At 45.1% G+C, this 19,433-nt stretch overlaps 2 protein-coding genes across 3 annotated transcripts in view; one reads left to right on the top strand and one right to left on the bottom strand.

Moving 5' to 3' along the window:
- Nucleotides 1-19,433, bottom strand: part of ABCC4 (ATP binding cassette subfamily C member 4 (PEL blood group)) — a 356,776-nt gene that overhangs the window by 93,414 nt on the left and 243,929 nt on the right. For both annotated transcript variants that reach the window (XM_075590857.1, XM_075590858.1), the window contains exons 22-24: nt 4,351-4,470; nt 1,413-1,523; nt 244-344 (exon numbers count right to left, since the gene is read on the bottom strand). In XM_075590857.1, coding sequence (XP_075446972.1) covers nt 244-344; nt 1,413-1,523; nt 4,351-4,470 — 332 coding nt within the window. The remainder of the gene's footprint in view (nt 1-243; nt 345-1,412; nt 1,524-4,350; nt 4,471-19,433) is intronic.
- LOC142490582 (zinc finger CCHC domain-containing protein 3-like) lies at nt 6,306-19,432 on the top strand. The gene is given in 4 exon segments (XM_075592996.1): nt 6,306-6,899; nt 6,901-7,105; nt 16,917-17,044; nt 19,418-19,432. Coding segments are annotated over 4 exon segments (942 nt in total).

Here is a 19,433-nt window from a genome sequence, read left to right as displayed (position 1 = left end):
TTATTTATATGATTGTCATGTGTATTGCTGCTGTGAAGCACCATGTACATTAATGGTGCTATATAAATAAAGATATACAGTTCATACAAACAAAATCATTGGATATAACATTTCTCATCCTATTAATTTCCTAGTTGCAACAACTTTGTAAAATACAGTATTTGAAAGCAGAATTGCAGTCTTGTCACAGACATGAAAGACGACTTGAAAAGATGAAACATTTAGAGATACAGTAATTGTTACCAGATTCTCAACTTCGGCACTTTGTCGGACTCCCCACTGGAATGTTCCCATGATTGTAATGGCATAAGACAATGCCAAACCGACCTGTCCTGCATCAAGACCTGCAAGAACATAATAAAAGAGCATTTCAATAACATTATTTAGCACTCACAATTTTCTTGAGAAATCATATCATTACCAGTAGTAGTCACCCCAAATCTGCCCTTATTTTATTTGTATTGTCCTGAGTCAGTAGTGTTATTTATGTATAAATGCACTGGTCATTGCTCTGTGAGACTTCTATTATCATGGATAATTAAATCCCATTGTTGTACTGTAGGTTTTACTGTAAGTAAAGATGGCTCCAGTGAATGAAAAAATATCCTCTTGGGAAGTCACTGATTCTACATCTCTTAGATGCTGCAAGATGCACTAACGCTGCATTTTTGAAGCAGGGTATTACACCATCATAAGACAATGGAAAATTAGAATATGGAAAGTTTTGAAAATCATAAGTGTAATATATGCAATATATGTATTAAGAACAATAACCAATATACATTTAAATAATGCCTCTCACACCTGCCAAATAGTGTGTGGAATTCATCAAAACTATTAACACCTTGTTTTATTTCTAATACACCACAAAAATAATGGCTTCTCAATTACATTTTTGTTAAAAACTGAAGGCCGTAAATGTTTCATAAACTATGAGCAATTCTGTACTATTATATAGAACTAATGTATTCAGAAGGTTTTCAGTTTTGGGCTGAAAATAGCTGGGTCATTATGAAAATAAAGTAAAAGAAATACTAAGGAATACAAGTGTAAAGGAAGACATTTGTAGGAGCTAAAGTAGTTTCTTGCATTTTTTAAGTAATGATGTATTTCTTTATTTCCGCTCAGTTTTTGTTTCAGATGTTCAGTGCACATGTCGCAAATATGACAAACAAAATAATATTGCTGCAGTGTCACTCAAACTACGGTACTTTCACTATCCAAACGTTTTCGGGTTTGCGAATGTGTCATGCAAAGACGTTGTTTCTTGGTCCTAAACCTTTTTTTCCTCCAGCATTTGTTTCCCATAATAGATTAAGCCTTCACATTTTGACTGTAACAGATTTATGTCCGTATTAGTTCACTCCAAGTGAGTTACAAAGAGGCTGCAAATCATCATCATATGTACTTACTTTTAGCAAGAATTAAAGAACCAAAAGCAATAGCTATAACAAACATGGCACAGATGGCATCCAGACGTACTGCAAACCAACGGGATGTAGTCAGAAACAAAAACCAGGCCTCTAAAGAGAAAGTAGTGCATGTAAAACACAATATGAAAACATGAAAAAACATAGTACAAGGTCAACTAAATGTTTGACAATTACAGTCCTTGGTGCTTTTAGGATTTCTTACCTTATTTAAGTGATAGCTTTATACAGATCTTACCTAGTAATCCAATTATGTATTAAGTAATGGAAATGTGGACCATATTTAATAAGCGAGACATCTTTAGGTGCCGGAAGAAATCTTACAGCTGATTCAAGTGAATTGGCTATAAAGGGGTCTTCCTGCACCAGTGGTCTTATGGCAAAGCACCATTTCATACTGTAAATATGAACCAATATACTTGTGAATAATTAATTTTATTTCTAAAATGTTTTATCAGGAAATAATACATTGAGAGTTAGCTCTTGTTTTCAAGTATGTCCTGGGCACAGAGTTACGGTGACAATACAAGGTTACATACAATATCACAATAATATGGTCAAGTCCAAATAACACAGTGAAAAGTAAGAGCAGGTTTTATTCATAATACAGTATTGACACAATCACAGCTGAACAGACTTGACAATCCATATTATACAAGGGGATGTCTTCATGCAATCCTCTTCCTCATCGAGCCCCTTGTTTAGCACAGGATATAACCCCAGGCCTTAACATAAACAGTTCTCTCTCACGATGGAAGGTTGTTAACAGTTTTGCTTTTATTCAACCCCACCCAGGAGATCATGTTTTTGTGGACATATCGATCCTTAAAAAAACAAAACGATTTCTTCAACTCCTGGTACACTACTATTTACTAATAAAATCTGCCGGTACCACTGGAAAGCCCTGAAAAAGGCATATACAGTATCTAGGAGCACTGTGTCCTAGTCTGACCTTGGACATCCTACCAATATAAGACCTAACTGCATTTATGTACACAACTACTGTACCCATTTGTTCCCATCTTGTAATAGAAACACGAATGGTCCAAGTGACACAGAAAAGCTTCTTAAGACATAATAACATTCTCAAATCCCCACTATTTACAATTCTATGCTAATTAGATAGAAATCGATGACACAACCAATGTTGCTACCAGCTGTTTTTGGCTATTAGTCTGATGATCTACGGTAATTTAGACCAACAACTCACCAGTCATAAGTCATAAACCCTTTTCTACATGACTATTAATCTAATTATTGACATGCGCCAAAACAAATGCTGTACAGTATATACAGTATGCACATGCATCATGGTTAATGAAAACACAGTGTTGCACAAATATTAAGGCAGAGGTAAACAAATCGCAACAAACATGGCAAAAAGACCTTCAAAAAGTGTACAAGTAACATACTCTCCCAAGACATTATTTCTCAGAGAATATCTGTCCTATCATCATTCACACCTCAACTCTTCCAACCAGGGCATTACTTTCAAATAAATGTTCTGGGGCTATTTTATTTCTGTAAATTTACAGTTATGCTTTTGGGCTAAGTTCTGTAAATTTACAGTTATGCTTTTGGGCTAAGTTCTGTAAATTTACAGTTATGCTTTTAGTTGCAAAGTTACCACCATTGTATATAAAATTACATATGAAACAATAATCTTCACAACACATTACTGAGACACTGAAAGAGAAAACATTGTGTACTTGCATTAGACTAATACACAAAAGTATTAAGATACAAGAAAAAACAAAAAAGACAACTCCTCCATTTTTAGAATAATCCATAAGGTGCATTACCATCAATACAAACACAACTTATTTTATGGAAAATGGTAATACCTCCTAGTTCAACATTTCAAGCTTAAAGAAATACAAGTATACAACCAGTGTTTTCAGCAAAGAAATCGAAAACTAGTTTACTAGAAGATGGCAATTAACATGCATCAGTTTATTGTACATACAGTAGAGCAGTTACTACACAAACCAGAAACATAAAATGTGTTAAAGATTGACTGATGCAACCCACTTTAAAAGTGAAACAATGCAAAATAAGGCCTCATATCTTTATTACATCACTACCAAATATCCCAAACATCTAGAAAACAATAACATTCTGGCCAAAAATCAGGCTTCAGATGACATCACAGCAAAAAAAACTGCCATGATAAGTGTAATAGAGAACTTGCTGACTTCGCTGGACCAGAAATTTCCATCAATTCTCATCCTGCTGGGCCACTCAGCTGCTTTCCACACTATTGACCACACCCTCCTATTACAGAGGCTGAAAACTGTTACTGGGATATGTGTAGGATATCTGACCAAGCTCTCGCCTGGCTTGCCTCTTAACTCATAGGAAAAACCCCAAAGAGGATGCATAAAAGGAATCTCAGCTTTCAAAACACAACTTCATCCTATCACCTCTCCTCTCTAAAACGATGTATGAAGCCATAAAAGTCACAATCTCGCAAGTCCCATCCAGACCACATCAGTAGAACCCTACGAAAGCTGCACAGTCACGCAGGGAATTAAGTTTGAAGTCTACATACTACCCAGATAAACCAATAACGCACTGCTCTGTATCGCTGGATTCAAACCTACCAAAACCGAAAAAGAGGAGCACGCTCAATAGAAGGGTCTCTGAAACTAACGCCCTATTGACAACAGAAAAGTCTCCACCCACTATGCTTTGAAGAAATCCGTGCTTCTGGATGCAACATGCCTAAATTCCTCGCCACCGTGATCCACACTGTAAAATCCCTGGGTAACCAGGGCACTAAAAAAACATTGGCTGACTGATTATATATTATCCAGAATGTGATCCTATAAAGTGAGTGAATTAGAAATGCTTACTTTGTCATTTTTAGCACATCAGTCAAAATTAGCTTAGTAGAAAAGTAATAAACAGGTATACACACCTGAATGAAGATCTTGTTGGGCATCAAATAATTCTTGAAAACGTTGCTCTGCTTTGAAAGCACGGATAGTCCAAAGCCCCTGGAGGGAAGATGATAGGTGGGAAAACACTGGACTTCGAGCTAAAAATGGGAAGAGGTACAATTTGTTCTACTTTCGGCCAGTTATTTTGCGGGCGCACCAATTCTTCTCAAGTGAATTTCCCATTTGTTAGATTTCCAACACATATTGGAGCATTGCTTTTTCTGATTTTTTATTTTATTGCTACTACTCTACCAGTACAATATTTTTTATATTTAGAGATGTGAAGAATCATAAACAAAGCAACAAAATGTAAGTGAGGTGCTTTTACATTACATTTCCAGAGCACATCACAATATCTTAAAAACACAATGAGAGTGAGGGTACTTTACAATGAAACAAGACAAGCCACCTATTCAATCACTAAAACTGTGTCTTTATTTTAAACAAGAAAGAAAAGCACAGCTGGAATAATGCTTATTTTATTGCCAAAACATGCAACACTTCACTTTCATGATCAAGGTCAATTCTGTGTTTTACAGTTAAGACACAGATTTTTCACTCCTAACAAAGATAAGTTTCTCACAGGCCTAATCATTAAACTCTGATAAGTGCATTTATGAATATGACATGTTCAAGCCGTGCAATGACGTTTTTTTCTCTTTGTGTCACATGGTTCTATCTGTATAATAGCACGCAATTTGTACATTTTCTATGCAAGAGACACAAACATGAAAAATTAATTTTTTAATAGGTTACTTATTAAGCTGTAATTTTTCAGATCGCACCGAAAATATGTACAGAAATGTCACCTCCCACAGGTAGTAGAAATTGACCTTTTGCTATAGAGAGATACCTGTGGCAACAGGGAGAAGGAGTGACGGGTGTGAAGGTGTATAACAATATTAAAAATAGGACAACCTATGTCCACTAGCAGATATAAAATACATCAAAATATACGTAATTAAAGAGATAACAGTATAACAACAGATCAAGCTGTGATTCACCCATTGTGAACATTGATAAGAGATTGTCCTATTTTTAATAAATTGTTATAAACCTCCACACACGCATTAAGAGTGTGCGCTTTTCCTATTTTTCTACACATGTGCTTTGGTATTAGGTTATTCCTGGAAGAACCTTTCTCTCGGTTATTAGCATTTCCTCAGCCTATTGCCAATCAACATTTGCTGGCAATATTGGCACTTTATTTAATCCATCTGCATATTCATATATTCCTCCTATTTATGAATCTGGTTTACCTATGATAGCACACAATTATTTAATTTAATAATATACACACCATGAGATCTGGTTTCTGTGTGTGTATATATATATATATATATATACTGTGTGCTCATTTGCATGTCATTTCCCAGAATCCCTTGCTGCAGTGGAAGTGCTGTATGCTGGGTGATAATGGGGAAAGGCGGGGTTGCAGACCTGCCTAAGACATGCAGATGAGCATACAGTTGTATTTGCATATTTGCTTTCCTGTGGAGAGTTTTTGTCACTTTTTTTACTCACCATAACTTAACTCAGTATTATGGTATAGCTTATCCCATAGCCTCTTTGCATACCCAGTTAAAATCAACCCCACACTGATGAGACCCATTAAGGTCGAAACAGCTGTCTGTGGGTGGTCTTTTGGCTAAGATCAAGAGGATGGAGGTCGCCATGGATACCCACCGGGACCACCCTGCACAAGGAGAAGAAGAAGAAGACGAAGGAGAAGCACATGGCACCCCCGGAGACGGTCCCCAGCAGCCAGGAGACGGACGGAAGAGGCCCAGCGGCAACCAGCTCCAGCGGCTCAGGCAATGTTGCCACCCCCAGCGGCCTCACCCCCACTGCCAGCACCAGCAGCGGCGGCCCCAGCTCCAACCCTGGAGCTGGGAGCAGCAGCAACAGGAGGATCCCCCGCTTGGAACCCTGGATGAGGCAGACGGTGGTGATGCAGCTGAGGGAGGTCGACAGACAGCGCCCTCTATTGGACGCTGAGACCTTTGCCAAGGAGCTGGTGAGCAAAGCAGGCTTTACTCCGGACGAGATCCTGAGCATCCAGGACCTCAGGGGTGGCCTGTTTTTTGTCACCTTCACCACGGTGGGAGCCTGCAGGAGGTACTGGGAGGCTTTCCAGACCCTGAAACAGGAGGTCCCCTTCTCCCAGTTCGACGTGAACTGCCCTATCCAGAGGGACGAGAAGAGGATCACTGTGACGGTGAGGAACCCCCATATCCCTGGAAAGGATATCGCTACCTTTCTGCGGCGCTCTTGCACCGTGGTGAGGGAGCCAAGCAGGATCAAGGACAAGTTGGGGTACTGGGTGGGAAAGTGGAGCATGGTCGTTCGCTTGTGGCCAGATTCAGAAGCGACGGACCAGCTGCACCACCTCCCTCCCAGTATTTCACTCGCGGGCAGCCCAGGGAGGATCTTTTACCCTGATCAGCCCCAGACCTGCGGTAATTGCGGGAACCTGGGGCATCAGTGGAAACAGTGCACCCTGAAAGCCTGCAGAAACTGCAAAAAACACTGGCCACGAAACAAAGGATTGTCCCCGCATGAAAACCTGCGACCTGTGCAGGGAGACAACCCACATGTTCCGGGACTGCCAGCTGAGGGTCAGGAGCTACGCAGAGGCCGCGGCGAAAGGCGCGACACCGGGCGCCCCCCTGACAGCAACCCAGAAGGCACCCAAGAAGCCCCCTGCAAACCAACCCGTAAAGGCAAAAGGTGGTAAGTATCAGGAGCAAGGACAAAAGGAGGCCACCCAAGCAGCGCCTGCTGCGGCTCCTGAGCCCGCTGCCCCTTCAGTAGCAGCCCCCATCCCACCCCTTTCCACCCCCACCCCTGCAGCAACACTCCCTCCCACACCCACTGCTGCTGCAACCCCCACCCCCCCTTCCCACCCAAACTCCCCCCTCCACCCACCACCCCTTGCCCCCTCCTCCCACCCCCCCACTGCAGCTCCCCCCACCCTCCATGAGGCTGCAGCCCCTCCCCCTGTAACACCTCTCCCCAGCCCCGAGGCTGTTGCACCCCTTCCCCCTTCCCCCCTTGCTGCAGATGCCGCCCCCAGAGCCCGGACTGGAATGGAGAAGCAGGGAATAAAGAGGCGAGCCCCTGAGACGGAAAGCCCGCACCAGGGGCTGGAGCAGAAGAGGGCCCAAATGCAAATCGGCGACTCACCCACTTCCAGCGACGCTGACAGCGACCTTGAAAGCGACCTGGAGGAGGAGGAGGGGGAAGCGGAGATGCAGGAGGCAGCCATTGCAGAGGAGCAGGCGGCCATTTTAGAACAGCCACCTAGCGAGAGGCAGCAGAGACCCTCCTCCTCGATGACAACCTTGGGCAAACCATGGATCTGCAGGCCCAGCTGTGCGAGGAGATCAGCAGGACCACCCACGCCAGCGAGGATGGTAACTAGTATCACTGCATGTCCATCTAACCCTTTATTCCCAAACTAATGGCGTCTTTTAACATTTTCTCCATTAACGTAAGGAGCATAAGAGAGCGGATGAGACGTGCCAGAGTACTAACATTCCTTTCTTTACAGAAATGTGATGTGTATATGCTACAGGAATGTGCCTTACCTTTTTCTCGGTCCTACAGGCACCTGAGCGGGCAGTGGTCTCACGGCCCCTCCTACTGGTCTGGGGGGAACGGGTGCAGGAACGCGGGTGTAGCCATTTTGATCCGGGGGGGATGTTGCACTGTTGATTCTGTCCATGAACTCGTCTGCGGCAGACTACTGGTCGTAGACGGTTCGTGGGCAGGGGAGCCGATTAGGCTCATCAATGTGTACGCCGCACCCCGGAGAAATGAGCGCTTGGAACTTTTCCAGCACCTTCGCCCTTGGCTCGCAACCTCCAGGGCAGTGGTGATGGGTGGGGATTTCAACTGCACGATTGAGGTGGGGGGGCGCGTGCCCCCCAGCAAATCATCAAAGATAGATGTGACGTCCAGGCTACTCACGGCGATGATTGGGGAGGCATCCCTGAAGGACGTGGTGGGATCTATGGGAGCAGGCGCCGCAAACTACTCTTGGTGCCACCCAAATGGTTCCGTGCATTCTCGGATTGACTTCCTGTTGACCACCAAGCAGGTACAGCACAGACAGCACTCCATGGTTGCAGTACATTTCTCTGACCCCAGAGCCATTCATCTCCAGGGGCGCCTGGGAGGAGGTTTCCCCCCAAGGGCCAGGATCCTGGAAGCTGAACTGTGCACTGCTGGAAAGGGAGGAGATCATGGAGGAGCTGAGAACAGCATACACAGCATGGAAAGAAGAAAAGGCCTGTTTCCCCAGCACTGCAGAGTGGTGGGAATTCACGAAGATAAGGATCCGCTGCATCCTGCAGGCAAAGGGCAGACGCCTGGCGTGTGAGAGGAAGGGGGAGTTCGAGGTCCTGCAGCGCAAGCTGCAGTCCCTGCATGACATTAAACGCTGCGGATGGAACGTGGATGACGACCTGGAGGAAACCAAGGAGAGCCTGCAAAAGCACTTTGAGGAGGAATCCAGACGAATCATCTTCCGTTCCAAGGTGGAGAACCTTGAGAGGGGGGAGAAATGCAATGCCTTCTTCTTCAAGAAACTCCACTCTGCCCACACGCCCCTGAGGGAGCTGCGAGACAAAGATGGCAACGTGCAGCAGGGGAAGGAGGAAGTCATGGGATTCGTGAAAGATTTCTATGAAGACCTCTACTCCCCAAAAGCATCAGACCGAGACCAGGCTGACAAATTCCTGTCAGGGATTACAAACACCATCGACCCGGCAGGAAAAGCAGCCATGAACGCCCCCCTGACGCTGGAGGAGCTCCACGCTGCAACCAAATCCTTTAAGACGGGTAGGACGCCGGGCGGAGATGGTATCCCAGCTTAGTTATACACGAAGCTGTGGGACCTGATCGGCCCGGACCTGCTCGAGCTTTACAGGGAAATGGAAGCAGAAGGTAGGATGCCCCCAACGCTGAGGGAAGGAATGCTGACGCTCTTGTACAAACGGAAGGGGGAGAGGTGCGACCTCAAGAACTGGCGTCCCATCTCCCTCCTGAACGCGGACTACAAGATCCTAGCAAAAGTCCTAGCGAACAGACTGAAGAAGGTCATCAGCCAGATCATCCACCCAGACCAGACGTGCGGCATCCCCGGATGCAGGATCGCAGACAGTCTCGCCCTAATCAGAGACGCAGTCCACTACATCAAAGACTGCCGTGTACACGCGGCCCTGGTCACCCTTGATCAGGAGATGGTCTTTGCCCGTGTCTCCCATGATTTCATGGGCAGGGTGCTGCGTGAGTATGGGATGGGGGAGATGTTCTGTTCTTATGTTAACCTGATGTACCTTGACATTTGCAGTGTGGCGATCGTGAACGGATGGAAGACTAACCCCTTCCCTGTCCTCTCAGGGGTTAGGCAGGGCTGCCCTCTTTCACCTCTCCTTTTTGTCTGTTGTATAGAGCTCTTCACCCAGTGCATCAGACGAGACACAGAGATCAGAGGGATCGTCGTGCCAGGACCCCAGAGACGCGAAGTGAAGTGCTCGCTCTACATGGATGACGTCACCATCTTCTGCGCAGATAGCCGGTCGGTGAAGACGCTGGTCCAGACGTGCGAGGATTTCGGGAAAGCTTCAGGAGCAAAAGTCAACTGCGGGAAGTCAGAGACCAAGCTATTTGGGCTTTGGAACCTGACTGCCGACCCCCTCCCCTTCCCCATCAGAGCAGGCCTCATTCAAATCCTTGGAGTCTGGTTTGGTGTGGGGAGCGAGGCCGCTGCCCTGAAGAGCTGGAACGAGAGGCTGAACAAGGTGAAGCAGAAGATCGGATTGTGGCGCCTCAGACCCCTCACCATTGAGGGGAAAAAGCTGGTACTGCTGAACGAGATCCTCCCTGTCCTGCAGTACGTGGCCCAGGCATACCCGCCTTCGACCAGAACCTGCCAGGAGATCTCCATGGCAGTGTTCCGCTTTGTCTGGGGGGCCAAGTTTGAGAGGGGAAAGCGTGAGGTGATGTACAAAGAGCCGCACAAGGGGGGTAGAGGAATCCCCGACATCCCCACTATGCTGCGCGCCTTCTTTGTAAGCAACTGCGTGCGGATCACCCTGAGAGACTGCGACAAAGACTCCTCTGGCTACTCCATGTCCCGCCTCCTACTCCTGCCGCTCTGGAGAGCACTGGGGTGGGACAAGTGGGACAAGTGGGACAGCTCCATCCCTTACAGCTGGCGCACGCCCTGGTTCTACAAGGACGTGAAGAAGTTTGTGAGGCAGAACAATCTGGAGGGAGTAAAACCAGACGTGTGGAAGCCCAAGGTCATCTACAAAATGATCAGGGCTAAAGACATCATGGAATCGGTCCCAGGTCTCCACCCCAACACCTTTGGAACGGTGTGGAGGAATGTGGCATCGAAAAGACTAATGAACAAACACAAAGACATTGCTTGGCAGGCCATACACGGGGGACTCCCTGTGAATGCGGACAAGTACCAGAGTAAACTCAGCCTCGTGAGGCACTGCCCCAGGTGCAACCCAGTGGAGGAAAGCATCATACACCTCTTCTGGAACTGCCCCTTTGCGCAGGCCTTGCTGCGCGCGCTGGACACTGACTTAAAGGATTGTATACCGAGGAAGTGCGTCACGTACTATTCGGTGTTCCACGGACTTTTCACAGGAACATACACAGAGGACGCAATCGAAGCCGGTTGGCGTCTAATGTGCTGTTTCAAGGACTTTTACTATTCGCCAGGGAACGTTTGATCAAGGGGAAGAAGAGGATGTCGGTACAGAACTGTCGCAGGCTGCTCCACAGCCTGCTCAAGGACTATTCTATCTTTGACGGCCCTGAGGAGGAGGACTAAACACCCCCCTCCCCACCTCCCCCTTACTCCCCCGCCCCAAAAGTTTTTCTGTGCAATAAAGTTAGAGATAATGTGTGTATGATATGTCATGTCTGTGGTGCGGTGCATACGTATAAATGCACTGCACCGCCGTGTTCGTCACAGTTTTTTTTACTTTTGTCGAAACAGCTGTCTGTGGGTGGTTTTCTGGGTATGCACCTTAACCCTGGCTGTGCTCAAAGCTGTGACCATGCAGCAAGCTTAAGCCTATAGGGAACCATGTTAAAAATGGTTTTTGAGGCAAAAGGTGACACTGTGTGCTCATTTGCATGTCATTTCCCAGAATCCCTTGCTGCAGTGGAAGTGCTGTATGCTGGATGATAATGGGGAAAGGCGGGGTTGCAGACCTGCCTAAGACATGCAGATGAGCATACAGTTGTATTTGTGTCCTTCCACTATTTGTATCCTTCCACTATATATATATATATATATATATATATATATATATATATATATATATATGTATATATATATATATATATATATATAGTGGAAGGATGACCGTGGTTAGTGAGGAGACAACACAAATCTTCCAGTGAAATAATATGCTGGTGGATTTATTTGTCCAAAAGTATAACAAAAACAATGGGTGCTCTGTCCCTTTAAGTAAAGCAAAACAAACAAAAACCTATCCCCGTTAGGGAAGATAACTAAACTAGGTTAAGTTAACCCGGCTCGTTGGCTAAGCTAGACCAGACAAACAATATCTGGTAATACCACTTGGCTCCTTACCTGGGAGTTTATTCCATTAGGACAGCATAAGTCTGTGGAGCCTGGGTCTGTCTGTCAGCTCTCCTCTGTCAGCTCTCCTCTGTCCTCTCTCAGTGTCTGAGGGAGACTGCTGCCTCAGAGGCAGTTCCTCTTCCTCTTTTTAAAAGCAGATGAGCTTACTCAATTAGGATCACCTGTGGACTGCTTAATCAGCTGGGTTAACTCCTTGTGTACTGGAAAGCAGGCATACAGCCACCTCCTGCTAATGTATACAGTCTATGACTCTGTCACATATCCCCCTCCTCAGCGTAACATTACCGCGTGGAGCGGCCCGTGCACCGAGACTGGGCACCCTAGAAAGTGCGTCCGCATTACCATGCAGTATGCCTGGCCTATGCTACACTCTGAAATTGAAGGGTTGCAATGACAGAAACCAGCGGGTAACCCTAGAATTCTTTTCTATGTTTCTATGCATCCACTGTAAGGGTGCATGGTCTGTAATGAGTGTAAAAGACCTAAAAACGCGGTCTCTACACCACTGTTCCATTTTACCACATCGCGTGCCCTTGTTTTTACTAAGTCTGAAAGCTGTGCAGCCCAGGTTGCAAAATGGGGTATAAATCGCCTGTAGTAACCCACAATGCCTAGAAATGTCCTAATCTGTTTTTTTCTAAGGGGACGGGGCCAATTCTCAATGGCTTCTACTTTATTGTGCTGGGGTTTTACAGCCCCCCTTCCCAAAACATAGCCCAGATATTTTGCTTCTGCCAAGCCGACTGAACATTTAGCTAGGTTGGTTGTGAGACCCGCTTCCCACAAGGTTCTCAACACTGCCTCAACCTTTTGTAGATGTGAGTCCCAATCTGGACCACATCATCTAAGTATGCGGAAGCATAGTTTGAGTGCGGCTGTAACAGTTTATTCATCAACCTTTGAAAGGTTGCAGGCGGCCCATGAATGCCAAAAGGGCAAAACGGTATACTGGAAGAGGCCATCAGGTGTGGAGAAGGCTGTTTTCTCTTTTGCTAACTCTGTTAACGGGATTTGCCAATAACCCTTTGCAAGATCTAAAGTGGTTAGAAAACGGTCCCTCGCCAACCTCTCAATTAACTCATCTACCCGGAGCATAGGATAGGCGTCAAACTTCGAGACTTCATTGACTTTTCTAAAGTCATTACAAAACCGCAATGACCCATCAGGCTTAGGTACCAAGACAATAGGGCTGGACCATTGACAATAGACTCCTCAATTGCCCCTATGTTTAGCATCTTATTTACCTCTGACTGAATAGCCCCTCCTCTGGCTTCTGGGATCCTATAAGGTCTTATCTTAATGGCTATTCTGGCTTGGTGACAATATCATGGAAAACCACCCTAGTTTTCCCTTGTATGCTGGAAAATACGCCTCTGTTCCTATTTATCAAATCTACAGCTTCTCCATATTGCTCAGGAGTGAGTTCTGACGATATTCGAACTAGTGGATCAACCACTTTCCCAGATTTGTTAGCTACCACCATCAGACAAACCTCTCTATCCTTCCAGGATTTTAATAGATTTATGTGATAGATTTGCTATACCTTCCTCCGATCTGGCTGTCGTATTTTATAATTTACCGGGCCGACCTGTTGTAGGACTTCATATGGCCCTTGCCAATGTGATAACAGCTTGCTTTCGGCTGTGGGAACAAGCACCATTACTCGGTCCCCTGGTCGGAAACCGCAAACCGAAGCATGCCTGTTGTAAAGGTTCTGTTGGTCTCCCTGTGCCTCTTCTAAATGTTGTCTGACTATTAGAGTAACATGAGCAATGCGTTCTTTTAAATCTTCTACAAATTGGATGATATTCTTCCCTGGAACAGCTTGTTGCTCCCACTCTTCTTTGAGGCTATCCATAATCCCTCTTTGGCGTCTCCCATACAGAAGTTCAAACAGGGAAAACCCTGTAGAGGCCTGTGGTACTTCTCGGAAAGCAAACAAGAGATAAGGCAACACGGAGTAACAGTTCTTCCCATCACTAGCACCACCTTCCTCAACATCATCTTAAGAGTTTCATTAAATCTTTCTACCAGTCTGTCCGTTTGCGGATGGTAAACAGAAGTTCTTATGGACTTTATTTTTAGCTCTATGCATAATTCTCGCATAAGCTTAGACATAAACAGGGTGCCCTGATCTGTCAAAATTTCCTTCGGTATCCCGTGTCGGGAGAATACTTGTAACAATTCCTTAGCTATGGCTTTGGAGGAAGTATTACGTAAAGGCACCACCTCTGGATAGCGAGTGGCATAATCTAGAATTACTAGAATGTATTGATGACCCTTGGCAGATTTCTCCAAGGGACCCACTAAATCCATAGTAATCTTCTCAAATGGGATCTCAATAATAGGCATAGAAATTAACGGGGCCCTCAAGCTTGGTCGGGGGGCTGTCAACTTACACTCTGGGCAGGAGGCACAGAACCTTTTTACTGCATTAAATATCCCTGTCCAGTAAAATCTTTTTAGGATTCTTTTCTATATTTTCTCTACTCCAAGATGACCCCCCCAATAAGTGAGAATGCGCTAGCTCTAGGACCTTCCTTACTAATGAACTGGGTACAAACAATTTTTTGCTGGGCCTCAGGTTTTAGTTTGTGTGAGAGGACATAGCGCGTGACAGTTCACGAGTGGCTAGAAAACGTTCCACTGCGCCTACCATGGCATCATAAGTGAGGGGATCTCCTTGCCCCACCCAATGTCGAAGGTCCTGGGGTAATGCTCGAATGAAGCGGTCGAACACCACCATCTCAAGGATCTGGATTGGGCTATATGCTTCTGGTTTTAGCCACTTGGTCGCCAGATGAATCAAATCCCATAACTGGGATCTAGGTGATTTCTGTTCCTGGTATCTCCATGTATAGAACCTTTGCGCACAGACTGCGGGAGTCACTCCAATCCTTGCAAGGATTTTGCTTTTTAGACGGTCATAATCTGCCGCGGCTTCTTCGTCGAGGTCACAATATGCTTTTTGGGCTTCCCCTAATAGAAAGGGTGCGATAATCCCAGTCCATTTGAAGCGTGCCCAACTTTCCCGGGAAGCGATTCGCTTAAAGGACCGGAGGTAACCCTCTACGGCGTCATCTTGCGGCGTCATTTTCTGCAGGTATAGGTTCGCCTGGATGGGCCGCACCTTGGCTGCATTGGTCGAGTCCATAGTAATCTGGGCCAGGCGTTGAACCATCCCCCCTCTGTTTCCGCGATAACGTCAAGCTGGGCTGCAAGTATCTGGTTTGTCTCACGTTGTGCCGCAGTGTGTTCCTGCTGAACAGCGGTGCTGTGTAGTAGGGCCTTCAAAATGTCCTCCATACTGCAGTAACAGTCCGCACAGGATTCACCAGTCGCAATGTGCAGTTCCGTCCTTTTTACAGGGTGTTCGGCATCCCACTCTCACACCACTTGTGGCAGGATGACTGTGGTTAGTGAGGAGGCAAAACAGTTCTTCCGGTGAAATAATATGCTGGTGGGTTTTTTTTGTCCATAAGTATAACAAAAACAATGGGTGCTCTGTCCCTTTAAGTAAAACAAAACAAATAAAAACCTATCCCCGTTAGGGAAGCTAACTAAACTAGGTTAAGCCTATCTACCCAGCTGGTTAGCTAAGCTAGACCAGACCAACAATATTTGGTAATACCACTTGGCTCCTTACCTGGGAGCTTTATACCATTGGGACAGCATAAGTCTATGGAGCCTGGGTCTGTCTGTCTGTCTGTCAGCTCTCCTCTGTCCTCTCTCAGTGTCTGAGGGAGACTGCTGCCCCAGAGGCATTTCCTCTTCCTCTTTTTAAAAGCAGGTGAGCTTACTAATTAGGATCACCTGTGGACTGCTTAATCAGCTGGGTGAACTCCTCGTGCACTGGAAAGCAGGCATACTGCCACCTCCTGCTAATGTATAGAGTCTATGACTGTCACAAAATATATAATCCAAATGCATTATTTTACACTTGTAACTCTTTATGTATTTGAAAGCGCCCCCCCCCCCCCCCCCCACCTCCAAGCTTTAGGTCTTGCCAATGATCAATAAAGTGGCACCACTACTTCTCAGGAGAGGGCTGGTCTGGTGGCCAGGGGACAGGGCAATCAGATTTAAAAAATAAAATAAAAACCAAGTCAGTAGCTGCACAGTTTTTTAATGGTGGAATCTATATATACAGTAACTATCTACATATCCACATATCTATATCTATCTATCTATCTATATATATATGTGTGTATATATATATATATATATATATATATATATATATATATATATATATATATATATATATATATATATCTATCTCTATATAAACAAAACAAAAGATTGCAGCGCCAATTATTAAATATAGATTAAATAAAATAGAACAATCAATATTAGGGACAGATATAGTCCCTGCTATAATAACTGTAGATTGTGCCAATAACAAACAAACATTACACCAACATACAAACAACAAATAAAACAAGGAAAATTGGGACAGGGTGGGGAAATAGACACAATAGGAAAAAAAGGGGGAGGGAAGGATGCAACCGAAAAATAAAATAAAAACCTTGAAAATAACAATAAAGACACGGGAACTTCCAAGCAGCTATCCACAGGATCAACCACCTTCCTCAATACTTCTAAAAGACAAAAAGGGACAGCACGGGTTCCATAGTGTAAAGGGTTTCAGGTTTTAATATCACAAGCTAAAATCAGGTCACTTACAACAATTCAGTAACAATTACTGAATTGTTGTAAGTGACCTGATTTTAGCTTGTGATATTAAAACCTTAAACCCTTTACACTATGGAGCCCGCACTGTCCCTTTTTTTCTTTTATATATACCGTATTTCCTCGATTGTAAGACGCCATCGATTGTAAGATGAACCATCGATTTGGACCTTATAATCGAGAAAAATTACTTTTTCACTTACCATGTTTCAGGAGAGGTCCCATGTCAGCAGAGGATGAAGCGGACGGAGGTGGCAGGAGAGGTCCCACGCCTGCCGATGGTGGAAGATGGGCAGCGGGCAGGAGTGCGGCGGGAGGGAGCAAAGGTCCCAAGTCTGCAGGTGAATGAAGATAAGAAGACGGAGTGCGGTGGCGGCGGAAGCAGGAGATCATAATAGCAGGAGAGCTGAGCAGGAGCAGAGCGGCATAGAGGAATGGCTTGGGAGGTGCACACTGTAACCGGAAGTCAGACACCGGTCAACATCCAGTTACAGTGTGCACCTCCCAAGCCGTTCCCCTATGCCGCTCTGCTGCGGCTCAGCTCTACTGCTATTATGATCTCCTGCCTCCGCCACCGCACACCCACCCGCTGTCTTCTTATCTTCATTTACCTGTAGACTTGGGACCTGTGCTATAGCCACATTCCCGCCGCTGTCCATCTTCAACCATCTGCAGATGTGGGACCTCTCCTGCCGCCGTCTGCTTTGTTCTCTGCTGACATGGGACCTCTCCTGAAACCTGGTAAGTGAAAAGAGGGAATTAGTATTGTAGACACTTAAAAAACATTTTTTTTAATACATTGATTCTAAGACGCACCCCGATTTTAGACATGTGAAAATCGGAAAAAAGGTGCGTCTTAGAATCGAGGAAATAGGGTATTATATATATTTATGTCTGCAGAACATGCACCAAACCATATTTTTGCAATTGGAGTGCCAGATATATATAATCCAACTTTATTATTTTACACTTTTTGGCATTGAACTCAGTAGTCTTATGCAATTAAATATGCACATTACATTTAGGTTATTTTCTAACTAAGTACAAAAAAATCGTGAACACAGATCTAATCAGTGCAAAATGGTCAGGTGAAGGGGTACCCAGGCTCTCTAATAAAGGTTCAGCCCACTTGGGTACACCTAATCCGTGTGGTGAGGTCCTAAAGTGTCAGCTCTTGGACCCAGATGTCAGAAATGCATTACTGTGACTGTGTGCAAATTTTGCGACATTAAAGATTTTTCTGTGTTTTGCCTTTCCTGGGGTGCTGGGACCAGGAGATTTCTAGGCTTTAAGTTTCAAGGTGAGTTTGCCAGAGAAAGTCTTCAAAGAATGTGTCTACTGTATGTATCGGGGTTCCGGAATTATGGGATACCCCAAAAGTTTGATCCGGGCAAACTTGGACACTTAAAACGTTCATGCGACACCGGCAGGATTCCTGCTGCAGCATAATCCAGACAAGGTAAACATGGCATAAAGGGGTTAATGTATACCTGCAACCATACACGGGAGCCCTAGTATAAAAGGGGGAGTGCCCAGATACATGCCCAGGTACCCTGAACCTGGTATGGGGTTCAGGGGATGCTCCAGCTATATGATAAAACTGTGAGTGGTTTGTGTGTGTAAAAAGTTTAAAAGTCATTTCTAGAGTGTGGCAAGGATGAGGCTAGTGAGTGTAGACAGTATATCCCCTTACTCCATCCCTGACACCAGAACGGGACTTACACACTTTGATCACACAAAATACCGGACAGTATATTTTATTAGAGAGTTATACTTTATAGGTATATGTACTGATAACCTGTGAATGAACTGTGGAATTTCCAAGTCATGGATTCCGAGGGACCAGATGGCTACGAAGCTTGGTGTCTATCGGTCTGTTCGGGGTCCATACTTGAAAGTCTCAGGGATGCCAAGGTGTTATAACAGGAGGAGTACTGCAGTTCTGCTGAGTACCCGCATCCTGGGCTAACAAAGGACTATCCAGCCACCATTTGTCAGAACCCAGACTCTGTGGAGCCTGGAGCCACAGAGGGCTCAGTATGCAAAGAGGCAGAGGTGCCAGGTTGGCACATGCCCCTTTGCAGAATGAAAAAAGGTGCCCACCCGGCTTTACAATACCGGCAAATCGGTGATTGGCTGGCAGGAGAACTCCCACGCGCTGATAGCCTGTAGAGGTTTGTGAATGGAACTCTGAAACCCATAAGGAGCATTGCAGCCAATCTGGAGTGCAGATTCCAAGCGCCAAACTCAAATTCAAAGATGCTCTGTGCTGAATAGACACAAGCCGGCTTCAAAGATTTTGATTGAGAAAATCTAAGTCCCGCTTTTTGAGAACGTAGCGGTCGTGTCTGGCATTGCATGCCAAAATCAGTTCCAGGACTTTCGTGAGTACCTCCCGGTCATTGGAAAGGGCTCCTACAGAGGTCATTTTTGTGAATTTCGTTTAAAGGACAAGTTTATTCGTTAGCCCTGTTCCCAGTAAGTGTGTTAACCCTGCAAATTGTGTTACATTGTTTGTATGTCTTTTCCTGAAATAAATTACAATTTCTTTTACCTCCTTGTTTTGCTCAATCATATGATCCCGGTATAAAAAGGTGTTGATAAACCTGGTCTCCCATGACAAAAATCAACCTCCTTTTTTTCCACCCCCAAATGCAAACTAAATACATATGTTTTAAATGTAAATGTTCTCTTCCGCCTACGGTTTGTTATAGGGGTCTCTCCTGTAAA

Source organism: Ascaphus truei, chromosome 3, assembly GCF_040206685.1.
Source record: "Ascaphus truei isolate aAscTru1 chromosome 3, aAscTru1.hap1, whole genome shotgun sequence".
Classification (NCBI taxonomy): domain Eukaryota; kingdom Metazoa; phylum Chordata; class Amphibia; order Anura; family Ascaphidae; genus Ascaphus; species Ascaphus truei.
The sequence above is the reverse complement of the archived record's forward strand: the minus strand, read 5'-3'. Positions and strand labels throughout refer to the sequence as shown.